At 37.3% G+C, this 18004-nt stretch overlaps 1 protein-coding gene across 2 annotated transcripts in view; it reads left to right on the forward strand.

The window, feature by feature from the left end:
- UBP8 (ubiquitin-specific protease 8) overlaps positions 1-18004 on the forward strand; it is a 42314-nt gene that overhangs the window by 22886 nt on the left and 1424 nt on the right. For both annotated transcript variants that reach the window (XM_010249540.3, XM_088890178.1), the window contains 4 exons: positions 7056-7313; positions 7442-7590; positions 10833-11393; positions 17287-17560. In XM_010249540.3, coding sequence (XP_010247842.1) covers positions 7056-7313; positions 7442-7590; positions 10833-11393; positions 17287-17560 — 1242 coding nt within the window. The remainder of the gene's footprint in view (positions 1-7055; positions 7314-7441; positions 7591-10832; positions 11394-17286; positions 17561-18004) is intronic.

The raw sequence follows: 18004 nt of genomic DNA on the forward strand, positions 1-18004 counted from the left end.
AATGTCTATCATCCTCTCACTTTTGATGTCAAGATTCAACAACAACAGAGAGAGCAGCTTGATGTGACTAGATTTTTGGTGGGACTAAAGTCTGAATATGAACCAGTACGGGCTCAGATATTAGGAGGATTAGCTCTTCCGTCCCTAGAAGAGGTATTTGCTCGACTCCGGAGGATTTCTATCGGATCTACTGAGAACTCTAATATCTCAGATAGATCTGCCTTTGCTGCATCGAGAGGCCGTGGTGTTAGAGGTGGAGCTAGGGGAGCTCAGTCTAGCCGTGGTGGTGGTAGTGGTTCTGCGTATGGCCGAAGTGGCAATGGTGGGTCTATTCATAATTGTGGTGGTGGTCGTACTGGGGGCAGAGATTCAGGGGGAGCCCGTGGTAGAGGACGTAGCTCAGGCCCGAGGAAGTGCACTCATTGTGGTATGGATGGACATATCATCAACTATTGTTATGATCTACATGGTCCCCCCTCAACCTGGGCCAATCATGCCGCGATCGGTGACTCAAGTTCTAGCTTCAGACAGGAGAATCATTCATCTGATCAGATGCCTCCTACATCCACAGATGGTCTCATGAAGGAGATGGTGAGTGTTCCTCGTGATGAATATGAGAGGTTTATCCAATCACAGCAGAACACGACGACTTTTGCTCACTCAGGTATGGCTTGTCTGGCATCTACACCCAATCCTTGGATCATTGATTCTGGAACCTCCGATCACATGACTGGAACTCCAGGTGTGTTTTCCTCCTTATCTCATTGCTCAACATCACAATCTGTCACCCTTGCTAATGGTTCCACATCCTCAATTTGTGGTGTTGGTAATGTTGACCTAGATGCTGTATCCCTCTCATCAGTTCTGTATGTTCCTAAATTGCCTTTTAACCTTATGTCTGTTAGTAAGCTGACCAAATCACTTAACTGCTCCATTACCTTTTATCCTTCTATGTGTGTTTTTCAGGATCTCAAGACGGGGATGAAGATTGGTGGAGGGCATGAAGCAGGTGGACTGTATTATCTTGACGATGGTGGTGGTAGAACTTCAACAGCTCTTCAGTCATCTCTTTCTCCTCTCCAGTGGCACTGCCAATTTGGTCATCCGTCGCTAAAAGTCATGAAGTCCTTGGTTCCGTCCTTGAGTCAGCTTTCTGTTTTGGATTGTGAGTCATGTCAGTTTGGGAAACACCATCGTGTTCCCTTTAGTTCTTGGGTTGATAGCCGTGTGTCGAGTCCTTTTTCTTTAGTTCATTCAGATGTTTGGGGTCCTTATAAAGTGATGTCATATAATGGATACAAATATTTTGTCATTTTTGTGGATGATTTTTCAAGGATGACGTGGCTCTATTTAATGAAAGAAAGAAGTGAATTGTTTACCATTTTTCAGAAAATTTATGCTGAGATTCGTAACCAATTTGGTACCCACATCAAAGTTTTTCGTTCTAATAATGGCCGTGAATATTTATCCTCATCATTTCAGGAATACCTGGACCAACACGGCATTATACATCAGACCTCGTGTACCTACACCCCACAACAAAACGGGGTGGCTGAGAGAAAGAATCACCATCTCCTTGAAACAGCAAGATCCCTCATGCATCACATGCATGTTCCCAAGCCTTTTTGGAGTGATGCAGTGCTTACCTCTTGCTTTCTGATTAATCGGATGCCCACGTTCATCCTTGATGGTCATTCTCCGTTTTAGGTCTTGTTTCCCACTTTGTCTCCGTTCCCTCTTACGCTGAGAGTTTTTGGGTGTGTTTGCTTCGTCCATAATCTGGGTCCTGGGAATGACAAGTTCGATGCCCGTTCTCTCAAGTGCATCTTCCTTGGCTATTCTCGGACCCAGAAAGGGTATAGGTGTTACCATCCTGGTTCTCGACGGTCCTTTGTGTGTGCTGATGTCAGTTTCTTTGAGTCTACTCCGTTTTTTTTGGGGTCCGGTGATGCTTCTTCCTCCTCATCACCTCCTCTTCCACTTCCCATTGTCGATCCTCTTTTTGTTTCAGTCGTGACCAAATCCTTGCCTCCGGTGCCACCACCTGTTGAACGCCCACCTATCCATCACGCGTATACACATCGCCCACGCGCACCAACTACTACTCCTCTGGCTACATCTCCGTCGACGGATCTGGCACCAAACCCGCACTTACCATCTAAGCTTGATCTACCCATTGCTTTGCGGAAAGGTAAACGTACTTGCACCCTTCATCCCATTTCTAATTATGTTTCTCTTACTCACCTTTCCACTTCCCATCGCCAGTTTGTTACCCTGTTATCATCAGTTATTGTTCCTAAAGATGTCCAGGAAGCCCTTGCCTCTCTAGGGTGGTGCCGTGCCATGGAAGAAGAACTCTCAACCCTTCATCATAATCATACTTGGGACCTCACTACTCTTCCTCCTGGGAAGCAAGCTGTTGGTTGTAAATGGGTTTATATGGTCAAGTATCTGTCCGATGGTAGTGTTGAACGCTTGAAAGCGCGATTAGTTGCAAAAGGGTACTCCCAAACCTATGGTATTGACTACACAAAGACCTTCTCACCGGTTGCTAAGATAGGGTCAGTTCGTGTTGTGATCTCTCTTGCAGCCATGTATGAGTGGCCACTATATCAGCTTGATATCAAGAATGCCTTTTTGCATGGTGACTTACTCGAGGAGGTCTACATGGAGCAACCTCCAGGGTTTGTTGCTCAGGGGGAGGATGGTAAGGTGTGCAGACTAAGGAAGGCTATATATGGGCTTAAACAGTCTCCTCGAGCATGGTTTGGTAGGTTCAGTGAGGTGGTAAAGAAGTTTGGTATGAAACAGTGCAAAGTTGACCATTCTGTATTTAGTCATGACTCTCCGGGAGGAAAAATACTATTGGTGGTGTATGTAGATGATATTGTTATTACTGGGAATGATAACATTGGTATTGACAGGCTAAAGACTTATCTGCAGGATCACTTTCAGACAAAGGATCTGGGTAAGCTGAAATACTTCTTGGGGATAGAGGTAGCGAGATCCAAGTATGGTATTAACCTGTGCCAGAGGAAGTATGTGCTTGATTTGCTGGAAGAAACAGGCTTGTTGGGTGCCAAACCAGCTGAAACACCCATGGACACAAATACCAAACTAAGCAGTGATATGGGTGAAGTGTTTTAAGACCCTGGCAGATACCGACGACTTGTAGGCAAACTGAACTACCTAACCATTACCAGACCAGACATCTCATTTGCGGTTAGTGTGGTAAGCCAGTTCATGCAAAAACCTCTGATTCCTCATTGAAATGCAGTTCTGAGAATTGTGAAGTATCTAAAAGGGGCTCCGGGTCGCCATCTGATATACAAGAGTGGGGGAAAACTTGAAATAGAAGGGTATTCTGATGCTGATTGGGCCGGTTCTATGTCTGATAGGCGGTCTACTACAGGCTATTGCACGTTTCTGGGAGGTAACCTGGTGACATGGAAAAGTAAGAAGCAGACGGTTGTGGCAAGAAGCAGTGCAGAAGCAGAATATAGGGCTATGGCGCATTCCGTTTGTGAATTAGTGTGGCTAAGGAACCTTCTACAGGAAGTAGGGTACAACATTAACACTCCAATGAATTTCTATTGTGATAACCAGGCTGCAGTTTATATCTCCTCTAATCCAGTGTTTCATGAAAGAACCAAGCACATTGAGGTTGACTGTCACTTTGTGAGGGAGAAGGTGCTGAATGCAGAGCTAGACACTACACATGTTAATATAGGAAATCAGTGGGCTGACTTATTTACAAAAGGCTTGAGTCGGGGAAGAGTGGACTACATATGTAACAAGCTGGGAGTATATGATATATACTCACCAGCTTGAGGGGGAGTGTTAGCGTAGGGGTATTTCTGTCTTTATACCTAGATTAATGTTGCTGATCTGTAATGTTGTGTTGGAACATGTGCTCTTAAGTAAGGGCACATAGGTCTTTTCAGTTATGTTTTAATAATAATATAAATACTTCTTGGCCGACTGGGAGAAGTCATGTTGACTCTTTCAGTTCGAACCAGAATTCTCTCTTCTCTCTTTCACCTTTCTTCTTTTACATAACTGATCTCAGACAGGCAGAACTCTAAGGCTGACCTGAATTCTAGCACTACTCTTTTAAGATTTCTTTGTTGCATAACGTGGAGGATGACCTCGTTTGGAAAGGTGGTGTTGTTGATGTCAGAGGAGTTGGGAGGATGGATGAAAGGATGCAGGTATTTCAGGTGGGCTTGGTTGGTAGATTCATTGGGAGAGAGATGGAGGTGGAGAAAGTTGAGGCCTAGGCAGCTCTAGAATGGGGGCAGGAAAGAGTGATGGGGGTATGAAAGTTGAATGGAGGTTTGTTACTGTTCATGTTTTATAGGAGAAAGGAGAAGACATGTTGTGTGGCTTGGAGTGGTGAATATTTCACTTCATGCATGGAGCATTCTGACTTTTTGAATAAGTTGGCAAATTTTGCAGTAGATCCTAAAGTTTGATACTAGAAACAAAACATGGGACAAACTGGACATGGCAAGAGTTTTGGTGGAAGTGATGGATGTCTCAACTATTCCTAACAATTTGGAGCTTAAGTTTGCTGGGGAATGCTATGAGTTGAGAGTCATAATTGAAGGGAAACATGGGACTTTTCCTAAGGGCGGATGAAGAGGTTTTGAGAGCAGAAAGAGAGGTAGGTGTTTTAGAGGTTGGAGATGAGAAGAAGGGGGGAGGTCACGAGGGAGAAAGCTCTGGTTTCAGAATTGAGGAGATAGTGGAGGGAGTTAGGAAGTTGAGGGTTTTATGAAGGGGGAAGATGATTAGGTGGTTCAAAGGCCAAAGGTGGAAACATGGTGGAAGATGAAGTTGGGATGTTTTTACTAAATCAATTCATAATAACATTGTTGAAAAGTGTTCTTAACAAGGTGGGAATGCTAGAGATTTTATGCACCAGCTTGAGGGCAGTGTTAACAAGGTGGGAATGCTAGAGATTTTATTAGTCCCGTTGTAGTACTCAATAGCATAGTTGTCAAGGTGACGCCTAGGCGACAAGGCGCCCTTGGAGGCTCGCCTCGCCCAGTCGCCTAGCTGTTTTGTATACTGTCTTATAAAATACTTTTATATTGTTACTTTTTTGTAATTATAATTATAAATAAACAAAAATATTCATTTTTTGTGTTTATAAATTAATATCTTTTTATTATTTTCTTATTTGTTAGGGTTTAATAAACACAAACATTGCTAACTGCTGTATTGAACCCTCAAAGACTTCAGAATTTGAACCAATAAGTAAGGGAAAAACTTAAAGTTTTGTCTAATCAGCACATTTCTTCCTCCACATTTCTTCTTCTTCTTCCACCTTTTTTTTTCTCCTTTTTCTATAACAAAAATAGGGGTTCAGTCCCCATATTTTTAGAATTTTCTTTTCTTTCTTCTTTTTTCTTCTCAGAAATATGTTGATTTTCTAGACATAAACATGAAGTTTATAATTTTCTTATGAAAATTATGGATAGTTATAAAGGAAAGATGGTTATGGAACCTAGGGAACTACCTAGGATATGTATTTTTCACTTAAAAAAAATCCATCACCTAGGCGACTAGGTGACAAGGCACCCCTCTGTTGCCTAGCCTTGCTTTGGCGCCTTTGAAAACTATGCTCAATAGAGCATGGGCAACTTTATTTGAGTGAGGCACGACCTCACACTTTTCTTCATGTCCATTTAAGTTGTGATTATCTTGAAAGATTCTTTGTTGCCTATCTATTTTCTTTTCAATAAAAGAACACTAAATAGGCAAAAAAGAATCTTTCAGGATATCACAACTTAAATAGGGCCAAATAAAGTGCTTCTGAACTGTCATTTTGGACATAAATCCATCACTACTAGTTGAATCCTTTTAGAGGAGTATCATGAGGCTACTACGGTGATTTAAAAGGTGTGTCTAGGCGCACAGTTGAGGCGCATTTTAGGGTATGCGCAGTGCAGAACTTTCAAAAGGCGCTCACCTTTTGAAAATTTGCACATTTTCCTGTTTTTTTTTTTGCCTAGCAGCTAGTGAACCGGAAAATGGAGAGACCTATTTTCTAATGTTATTCATTCATCCTAATAAAAAATATTTTTAAAAGAATTAAAATTATAAATCTTTTTCATAGGGATTAAGAATTTAAGACCCTAAAATGGACTTGTTTGGGCTTGCCTCAAGGAGATTGGCTCAAAGGCGGCTCGTAAAATCAGGAATACATAATCTTTAACATCACGTTAGCTATTTGAAGTAATGCAATTAGGGAAAAATAAAGAGATTGTGAATTTTTTTTGATAAATAAAGAGATTGTGAATTTTACATGCTTGAATATGTTTTATATGTTATGTTTGATTTTATTTTTATTTTTTCATTTTAAAAATGTTTTACATGTTATGTTTGTGTATCTTAATTTGAGATAATAGGTTTTTAAATTTAAGTTTATATTTTTAATTAATATTATGCTTAATATTTTTAAAATTTTGATTTTTTTTTGAAAAATTTTGGCATTTTTTTGAAATTTTAGCATTTTTTGAATTTTGCACCTTGCTTTGAAAAGGTATGTTCCTTGGGTGCAAAATGCTCCTTGCGCTTTTAAAACACTAGGCAGTTAAATCCTTGTCATGGTCATTCATCAAAAAAAAAAAATCCTTGTCATGGTGAACACATTACTTTCTCATTGCTGTCATTTTTTGGACTAAAATTCAATTTATGGTTCTCTGAATTTAAAACTGATCTTTGTGTGCTTTCCCTTTACCCATTTTGCTTTATATAATTTGATACGGTTTAAGTTCATTGAACCTAGACTGGGTAAGCCCTGTATGGAAACAATAAGGCAAAGCCAAAGATGACTCCCCAAGAAATACACCATCTTCTAGGCATCCACCTTGACAATTCTGGTACAAACTTGTGTTATGGTTGTCCATTTCAATCAGTTCAGATGATTGATCTTGCTTTCAATTATCTAGGCTTGAGGTTTAGTGATTCTTGTTTGTAGTTTTCAAAGCTCCTTTATGTCTATTAAAGGCATTATTTGCTTCTCTTGTTGGATGTACTTATTTCAGGGTCAATATAGATCAACATTAGTTTGTCCTGTTTGCAAGAAAGTTTCTGTCACATTCGATCCATTCATGTATCTATCACTGCCTCTACCATCGACAACAGTGCGGACGATGACTATAACAGTTTTAAGCACTGATGGGAGTACACAACCATCTCCATTTACCATAACCGTGCCAAAGTCCGGAAATTGTAAAGATCTGGTCCAGGCTTTAAGCATCGCATGTTCCTTAGGGAGCAACGAGACCCTATTGGTGGCTGAGGTATGTTGTAATGATTGGTTTTCTATACATCGTCATTTTGCATCATTGACAAATATGACAGACTATATCTATACATTCACATTTGTTCATTTGGGATTTGAGTTGAGAGAATGTAAAACTCTATGTAGATATACAACAATCGGATTATTCGTTACCTAGAGGAGCCGTCTGATTCATTATCCTTGATTAGAGATGATGATCGTCTTGCTGCTTATAGGTTACCAAAGGATCATGATAAACTCCCTTTGGCGGTTTTCATGCATCAGCGGGTGGATGAGTAAGAATTTTTCTGATTTTTTTATGATTAAAATTAAATTATCAGGGTTTTTCTTGTTAGTTTGATTTCCCTATATGTACCTGTTCTCTCGTATTGCTTTCCCTATGCATATACTTATTTAATTACTTAATGCAATTTGTTTTTGATTTGGAATGAGTTGGAAGAGGAGAGAAGAAGAAAAGGAGGAGGAAGAGAGAAAAAGTATGAGGTGGCAACCTCTATATCACTTATATGAGATTGTACATTGCAGTAAATGACTGGAATACCCCTGGTTGTATATTAGAATAGTAGAACAAATAGTAAAATAATAAAACAGAAAAATAAAGTCAATGAACTGTAGCAATAAAGAATTTGATGATCTCCCAACACTTCCTCAAGTGAAGCATAGATGTTAATCATGCCTAGCTTGCCAAGACTGTACTGCAATGTAGACTTCTGAACTCCTTTGGTAAATACATTGGCCAACTGTTGATCAGTCTTAATAAAAGGAAGACACACTTCCCCTGTCATTATTTTTTTTATAAGCAACAGTTTCATTAAAGAAAACTACCACATTGCTCCAGAAGAAAGCAGCAAGCAAAAACAGTTACAACAGACCCAAAGGTGATACAAGATAAAGCTCCTGTACACAAGGAACTCTGATTATGGCAGTAAAGGAAACTACAAATTACAATTTGGCCCTGGACATTCCCATTCAAGCTGGTTCCTTGCCATCCCTGCCCTAGCTAGAGTATTTGTAAGTCGATTAGCACTTCTAGGCACCCAGTTGAATATGCTATTCAATAAAGAGCCCAAATGTTGTGTCTGTCTCACCATTGGCCTGACTTTCCAGGGGATCATATCTTATTGTTTCATCCAACAGATTATAGCTTGATTTTCTCCTTCAACCTCCACATTTTTCATTTCCTTCATTTCCTTCATTTTCTCCTTGGAGAGTTTCCAACACCAATGAATGGGGCCTGAATTAGGGGTGTAAACAGATCGAATTCGAATCAAATAAGGCAATATCCGAATTCGAATCTGATTCAATATCTGATGGATATTGAAAATTAATATTTGAATATTCGATTCGGTTCGAATTCGGCCAATTAATTATTTTATTATTTATATATTTAATTGTTATATATATAAATTATATAAACTATTTAAATATTTTATATTATATATAAGAATTAAATAAGCGGTCAAATTCAGATATTTTTGCGAAGCAAATCAGGCCATTCCTGAACCCGATTAGCTAATCAGTATGAATAGGATATCTGAATTCAACCGATTATGATATTTGAATTATCCGAATTTGATTCGATTATGTCGAATCTCGAATTCGAAATCGGATTTTTGAAAACCATTGACACCCCTAGCCAGATAGCTAAGTAGTATGTGTCCATTGTGGTCCTTGACTAAACTCCCAATACTAGAATCTTGTGGATTCCAGAGTAGGGGTGTAAACGGTATTCAAAAATCCGATTTTGAATTCGATATTCGATATAATTGAATCAAATTCGGATATGATCTGATTTGATTCGATAAATATCCGATTTCGACCGATTATTTAGTTCTTATATATAATATATAACATATTTTATATAATTTATATATAATAGTTAAGTTATATAAATAATTTATAATTTATATACTTTATATCAATAAAATATTTATTTTATGTATTTATTAATTATCTAAAATAATTAATTAATTAATCGAATTTGAATCGAATCGAATCGAATCGAATCGTATTGAATATTCAAATATTTAATCGGATTCGAATTCGAATATTAATTTTCAACATCCGTCGGATATCAAATCGAATTCGGATTGTCTAATCAGATTTGAATTTGGATATTGCCTGATCTGATTTGAATTCGATCCGTTTACACCCCTATTCCAGAGGCTGCGACCATCAAAGTTGAGTTTAAATTTGTCTAATGCTGGTGCATGCCAACTGACCACCTTTTCAGATTCCTCACTTGAAAATTAGCAACAATTTTCTAGCCTCTTAAAGTCTAATGCTGGTGCATGCCAACTGACCACCTTTCACACCAAGGCCCAACGAGCTACTCTTATCATAGTGAACTCAATCAGCTCCCCCACCTCTCTTTTTTTCTCCTAAAAAAATTTGACATTTCTTTCATTCCAATTCCTTTTGTCTCTTGTGCATCTCATCCAGTTTGCACTAAACACATTTTTCATTCTCTCTTGGGGCCACCTAGTCATACCCAGCCAAGGATAAGAAATGTTCCCACACCTGGATTGCAAAGGTACAGTGCAGCAGAAGGTGGCTGGTGGTTTCCCCACTCCTCAAACAAAGGATGCATACATGAAGTGAGAGACACCGGTTTTTCCGCTCTCCAAGGTTTTAATGTTTTCATTGGAAGCTTCCCAACAAAAGACCTTAACCTTAGGTGGAATAGTATTACCCCAAACTTATTTTACTGGAAATGGGTTTGCTTCTTTGGATTAGTAAAAGGTTTGGAAAAAAGTGGAGCAAGAAAAGAGCCCATTAACGTTAGGTTCCCACACTCTCCCATCCATCCTTGAAGGACACAAATTTACTTGTTGAAGGATATCAAGTAGGGAGGTCATATCACCCATTTCCTTTTCTCTTAAAGCCCTCCATAAACCGAACTCCCAAAGATACATACTTACCCTGTCATGACTCTCTCTCTCTCTCTCTCTCTCTCTCTCTCTCTCGCATCGCTCGCTCGCTCGCTCATAAAGTGGCTTTCAACAGTGTCAATGTGTTTTGTCATGCTGTACAGGGTTATGAGCAATGTTGATTGCCATTTGATTGTTGCAATAACGATAGCCCATGTACAAGCATATCTAGCTCCTTAAGTAATGATCTCAGCCACAGTGCTTCTAACACTCCATGTGTCATAGCTAATACTTGGAGCTTAGAGAATTTCTGTACACCATGAGAACAAAAATGCATGGGCTATAGCAGCTTGTCTTTTCTATTCAAAGATGTACAGGCAGTAAGTTGAGGAGGTTCTTTCAATAGTATTGAATTGCTGTTTGTTTCCAAATCCAAGCATTGGATTTCTATTTCAACAAACATGCTAGCTTATTTTAGAAACATATGTAGGAAACTTGAGGCTTGAAAGCTAGTACTTGTGCTGACTATTGAGAATTAATGTTTGAAACATGTGCTTACAATGCTACTAAGATTACTACTTTACTGGGTGATTTTCTTATTGCTTTATCTCTTTATTTGTAACTCTGATGAAAACTTACGTTCTCAGGCTTTACATCCATGGGAAGATGACATCATGTCCAAAGGCATTTGGAACCCCTCTTATAGCAAGCCTGTCTAATGTTGTTAATGGATCTGATATCCGTAATCTGTACATGAAACTACTTAATCCATTCTTAATATCCACTGAAGATGACTTGGATTTTGATGATAATAGTGGGAAGGATAGTAATGCTGAAGTTACCAAGATGGAGTTTGACACTGGCACTCCTGTTTTGAGTGATGGTGGAAGTTCAACTGATGAATCAAGAAATAGATCACACTCTGATTCTGAGTTTCAATTCCACCTGACAGACGAGAAAGGCACACTAAAAGATTCAATGGTTGAAATGGATGAGCCAATATTAGTAACAGAATCTTCCGGGCGGTTGAGTGTGCTTGTTTCTTGGAGCGCTCAAATGATAAAAGAATATGATATTCATCTTCTCAGTTCATTACCTGAGATTTTCAAGTCTGGCTTTTTTGTGAAGAGGCCTCAGGAGTCTGTTTCTTTATATGCATGCCTTGAAGCCTTCCTAAAGGAGGAACCTCTCGGACCAGAAGACATGTGGTGAGTTTGTGTACTTCTCTAATAGTCTTTACTAAAATTTAATGGTAATGTTAATGTACCACCGGGTAGTCTTTACTAAAATTCATCTTCTCAGTTGCATGACAATTGGTTGTAAAGTTCAAGGAAACTAACAAAAATTTTGCCAATTTAGTAGTATTTTTTTAATTTGTTTTGTTACTCTGAAGATTCATGTTTTTGGTCCTTTCGTGGAATTCAAAGGCTTTTTATTAGATTAAAGATTACAAGCTTAGATCTGTCCTTAATGTCTTTTGTATTGGTTTTCTTTTAGTAAGCAGACCTGTCTTTAATAAATTTAATATTGGCTGTTTCTCATCAAACATAAAGTTATTGATTCTTCGATGGCTCAACCACAGATCTCTCACCTAGTTATTTACTAAATTAGAGGATGCAACAACGTTGTATTTTTGTTGTCCTGCCCTTGTTATTAATTCTGCTTTGCAATTCTGTTCTCTTTTTGACCAATAAATTCCATTCTTTTGGGACAACATGCTATCATTTATGGCTGCAAGTCAGGTTTCCCTACTTGAAGAATTTTAACTACATTGGGCTTGGGTTGGGATTTGGTCCCATTGAAAATTTAACAAATTTCCAACCCAAGTTGCATCTCTTCTCGTATTGTATGAGTTTTCTCCCCTTCATATTGGTGTATTTTTCATTTTGTCATGTGTAAGACACTAAATTGTAGTGAAATACTGGGGAAATTTTATCTGTTTTGTCAAAACAACTGGAAATAATTTTACAGTAAAACAAAAACTGGAAATAATATGAGATATTGAGAACACCGTTAAAATCGTGGTTTATTTTTTTCTAAATAAAAACCAATGTATTTGTTGATTCAACTAAGAACTCCATTTGGAAAACACAATTTTTTGGTGTTATTAATTTATTTCACATTTTCTTTGTTTGGTTATGTATGATATTATATACTATTTGGTTAAAATTAAAAAAAGAAACAATATATCTGCAATTAGACTTCTTTTTATCACTGACAAGATCAGTGAGTTTATTAATTTGTATGAAGAGAAAGAAGTACAACCTTTGCCCATTTCAAGGAGGTGGGTAGGAGGACAATATTACAGTTTCAGGACGGACAACCAGAAAACACTAGGGCGTTGTTTGGATAGACTTCTATTTTTCTATTTTTAAGAATATCAAAGTATTAAGTACATAAAATACTTTTACTTTGGTATTTTTGCTTTGAAAACCATTTGGGTAAAAAATTTTGAAAAGTGTGCTTTCCAAAACAGAATTACAGTTTTCTGTTTGGCAAAAGCATGTTCATTTTTACTTCTGGTGATGGTTTGGTGACGGCAGTCCAACTCTAGTAGCGGCGAGTAGATGTAGGGTTGAGAGTATTATAGAAGGGTGGTCACATGTGACCACCTGTTCGCATGAAAATGAAAGCACAATTTCGCCAAAAGCACGAAATATAAAAAGCTGACTAACTTCATGCTTTTGGGGTTTTTCATACTTTTAAAAGTAAGAAAGCAAAAAGTATAAAGTGCATAATACAAACGCTATGCTATGTTTTTCATACTTTTATACTTTCAAAAGTACCAAAGTTCTTTATAAAAGTCTATCCAAACAGGGCCTAGAATACCATAAAATACAATGCAATGTTACAATGAGTTAGGAGGATCCTAATAGAAATTTTGTCTATTTACTCTCCTGCTAGGCTATACTAGAATAGGATAAATTGTGAAGTAAGACAATTTTAGAAGTTTGGAAATTAATATGGTGGTAACTTTTGCAAATTAATGTTATGTAGTAATGTTTTTATTTATTTTTTTGATAGTAAAATACACATTTCATTAAAAGAAAAAAGAGAATACAAGAGGCAAGGTGATAGACATAACCCAAGAGAAAAACCCAAAATAACCACCAGCAACATCCCAAACCTTACATAAAGAAACTGGAAGAAAAGTCAGCCCAATCGGCAACACTTAAAATCATCAACCAAAAACCAACCTGGAACCCCTTACACCCCTACATAACCGAAGAAAAAAACTCTCCCAACCAACCCTCTACCCTACTTTAGTAATTACTCCTCCACATCCTCCAATTCATTATCAAGGCTACTTTTATCATCACTTTTATCGTTATCCTTCTTTTATTTTGCTACTCCAAAAAAAGCTCTTGTAAACTCTGTGAATGTCATTTAACAAGTAGGCAAGACAATCATGGTCCACTGTTTGGCACCATTGGTTGGCATTTTCTGTTCCCTTCAATGGTGAATGGCAAAAAACGAGATTGCTTGGCAAATTGAATACGAATCCGGATCTCCTGCCCACACGAACTTTGCCCACGTTTACCCACATCGCAGCCACACATGGAGAACATCTCATCCTTGTGCATAGTATTATGCCGGGGGAGATGTTCCCAATTCATGGGGGGTAGTGTGTCGTGGGTAGATGTGGGCAGGAGATCCAGAGTCGTTGAATACCCCATTAAATGAGATCCCGCTTCTGCTTCTATGTAATCCACATTGCTAATGGGGCCACTAAAAATTCCGAAAAAGACCCTGTCCGCCTTGGAAAGGATGCCTCCAATTCTGGCTGGTCTAGGTTTCCCCTTCAAACAACCATAAATTGAAGTCTAATTTCTCTGTCCATGGGTGGGGGGATTGCAGTCCTTCTAGGTTGCCTTCAGGAGAAAGAAGGATCCTGGGTAGGTTTCTTCTTGTGATGCTGCAGAATACCTTTGTACTCCTTTCTGAGAATACACTCCACATAACTGCATGAACTATAGACCTCCAATAGATTTTGCCCCTTGCTCCAAGTCTATACCCTTTCCAGTAATGTAGTGCATCTGTGATTATGTGCAGTTCCATTTTATGACATATTCAAATAAATAAATGCATGGAATAATGTTTCTTTTATACTCTATAGTCTATACTCCTTTAAATGATGTAAACGGGACTTTTATGACCTAAATACCCCTATTTATTAATTTACCCCGATTTTATTGTGATGGCAAAGTTGTATGGTGGTGTTTGTTTTGATAATGTATTTATTATTCAATACAAGTAATAATCAATATGAAAAAAAGTGCTATTAATATTTCTGGTTGTTTTTATGACTGAACTACCCCTATTTGGTAACCGATCCTCGTTGTATGGTGAGGGGAAACCCTTAATTGGCCTAGGTTACATTGGAGGAAGCTGCACTGTCTTTCTTAACAAATCTCCGTTTGTTGCATTTTCATCTTGGCTCAAAATGAACATACTTTTGTAACAAGTTACTTATAACTAGGGTGCATGACCTGTTGGCCTTTCAATCTTCTATTTAGAATGATTCAAGTGGTATTGGACCACTGAAATTCAAGGCTAGAAGAAGAATGCTGCTAGGTATACTAGTTAAATGCTTGAGAATGGTTAGGGGTGAGTCATCTCCTTTTTCTCTTTTTGATAAGGCTCGGTGCAAATACACTTGGATTGATGTAGTACTTTAATGAGATGGTTTAAAACCATGTCATTTAAACTGCAATGTATAGCATCTGAAGTTAAGCAAATATGTTTTCTTAAATTGATTAATTTCTTTTAGAGTTACTTTTAGGACTTGAAATTCTGAATAGTCATGGACTCATGGTAAAACCTTTTTATCATGTCAATATGGATATTTACATTTTCTATTTTTTATAAATAACAGTGAACAGAAAAATTATCTATTTTCTTCCATATTAATCATTTTCATCTACCACAGGTAAAAAGGAAACTGGTTTTAGTTTTAATAAGGTTTCAATGTTACAGGTAAGCTATATTAGAATCTTAATTGGTTACTATGGAATAAGACATAAAATATCGTCCTTCAAAAAGCCATGTTCTATCAATGTTTTAAAAACTGACCCGGAAATGGAACTGCTTTGGCCTCTGGTTTCCAGGTCAGCGGTTCAACTATCCAGGTTGAACGGTGTGACCCATGATGTCATAAATATAGATAATAATATTGAAAATTATAAAATAGTTAAAAATACATAAATGAAAATAGGAAAGAAATGCAAAATAAATAAGTAAAAATAAAGAATATGTTCTCACTGTCGATCAAAGGTGGAGCGTTATACATTTTCTGACTAAAAATAACAAATTGAGAACAAAATCCCTTCAAAATAACCTTCGATTTGTCGATCAGAAGCAGGGGTTTTGTTCTATCCCTCTGGCTCTGATTGAGAAATCCAAGCAGGGCATAAAAAACTGAGAAGGGGAAATATGGGCCCTTAAATCATTTTTTACTACTACAGCTCATGCCCTTTTGGGTCTGCCTTCAGAACTTCTAGACCCTTGTATCGAATCACTTCTTCTCACTGGTTTTGTAGATGGTCTTCTTTGCAGGTAGCCAGATCATCTTACTCTGCTTCCTTTTATTACCCATTGGAGCTGCTCCTAGTTTGTTTGAACAAGTTTATTCCTGATTCTATATTTTATAGTTTTCCCACTTGTCCATCTCAAGTTCTCAACATTTACATTCCTATACACTGGATTTTTTGACATGTTTGTTGACTGCTCAAACCTGAACACTTTGAATTATAGTAACTAGGTGCCTGTCTAGGCGATAAGATGCCCGTCTAGGTAACAAAAAGCACAAGGTGGGCGACCTTTTATAATATCAGGACTATGGTTGCATCTCATTAATATTTGTGTCAATACATTCTATTAAATACTATATATATTATATACCTTGCTTTAAAGTTTTACCATTGAATTTTAAAATGTCCAAAGGTTTTGAGAAGAGAAGGATATAGAGGTTTCTTTTTCTTTTGTTTTTTGTACTCTTTCTCTCTCTCTTACATTAAATACAACTTGGCTTCAGCTTTCTTCTTTTTCTCTTTTACTTTCTATCTTAAATTTTTATCATATAAACCTCTAATCCACTTTAGTTGCTAATTTGATATGAGATTGCTTGACTAAATACTTATTATATTAGTAATATTTTTGAATATTGAATCAAATTATTGAAAATACTATTGTCTTTTAGATATGCTGATTAGCCATGTTTTGCAAGGAAACTTAATGATCTTAATAAAGAAAGTTGCCATTTTTTTAATTAATATACATGCTGCTCGGTATATACAACCAGGAAACTAACCAAAATTTATTTATTTTTTGTTCTGTATAATTAATTTTGCCTGGTGGCTAGGCACCCAAGTGTTGCACAGAATTGTCTAGATGCCTTGATAACTATGGTTGTGTGGCATAACATTGATAAATTCCATGGCTTTCCTTAAACTTCCCCCAAATAATATAGTTTTATTTCTGTTTCCTATTTGCAAGAAGTGAACAATTATTGGATAAGAAAATCTAATATCAAATCCTCAAATTATGCATTTAAAACACACAGGCTAGCTTGGTGTCATTACTGGCCTGTCTTTGACATATGCTAATCATCCGAACCACCTTCATTTCATGTTATCACCTATTAAGGCTATTTCTAGGTTCCTGGGTGTTCTCATTCTGTTTGTATTCTCTAATTTGCCACTTCATCTATCTCATTGTCCCCTAGGGTTACAATCATTTTATGTACATATGTATTGATTACTGATTGGCGATTCCTACTGCGTCATGATCATCTTGTCTTTGTGATCCCCTTCTATCTTTTTTACCTCACTTCCTCCTTATCCCTTTCTCCTTTTTTATAATCATTTTGTCTGATAAACTTTATCTCATCATTGATAAATTTGTTTTCACCTCACTATAAAACATAGCAGGTATTATTGCTGTTTTGTACAATTTGCTAGTTAATATGAGAATTCTATTTCCTTGTTTATATGGAGCTTTTATCTTTAGTTTTTCTTCTGTCCCCTATTTTGGAAATTATGGTCCTGGCCTTGTATCTTTTTTGTTACAATATTTGGTGATACTGTCATTTTTAAAATTTAGGTATTGCCCGAGCTGCAAGAAGCATCGGCAAGCAAGCAAGAAATTAGATCTCTGGAGACTGCCGGAGATTCTTGTTATTCATCTAAAAAGGTTCTCATACAGCCGGTTTTTGAAGAACAAACTAGAGACATTTGTGGACTTCCCTATTTGCGATCTTGACTTGTCAAGCTACATTGCCTACAAAAATATCAAGTTGTCCAACCGATACATGCTTTATGCAGTCAGTAATCACTACGGGAGCATGGGAGGTGGTCACTATACTGCATTTGTCCATGTAAGTGGTATTTCTACTTGTATTGTTTGTTGATGCTCTATTTTTTGTTAATCTTTATACAGAGAGTCCAATTGACTTGGGGAATCTACTAAGGAGGTGTTGGGTTCCCTTGTTTAGTTCAAAATTGATGGCAGAGATCCTACATAGGCCATCCATGAAAGGTGTTCTAGTCATTTGTAAGTTATTTAATGACACCATAGACCAATTGCAGAACTGTAAAGGGATCAGTTCACAATCTTAATAAAGCCATTGAATTGCCTCATACTAGTTGTTATTGTCTGTTGGGGACTACTAGTTTTTTTGGTGAATCGTCTAACATTATTATCCCCTCCCAAGCACCAGGGGCCATCCCATAAGTCCTGATTTGCATACAACTCCTCCCAAAGTTCAAAGTTCTCTATTATCTTTTGAAGTAATAACTTTTTCTTTATTCATCAAAAAAAA

Source organism: Nelumbo nucifera, chromosome 6 (assembly GCF_055504915.1).
Source record: "Nelumbo nucifera cultivar China Antique chromosome 6, China Antique-T2T, whole genome shotgun sequence".
Classification (NCBI taxonomy): Eukaryota; Viridiplantae; Streptophyta; class Magnoliopsida; order Proteales; family Nelumbonaceae; genus Nelumbo; species Nelumbo nucifera.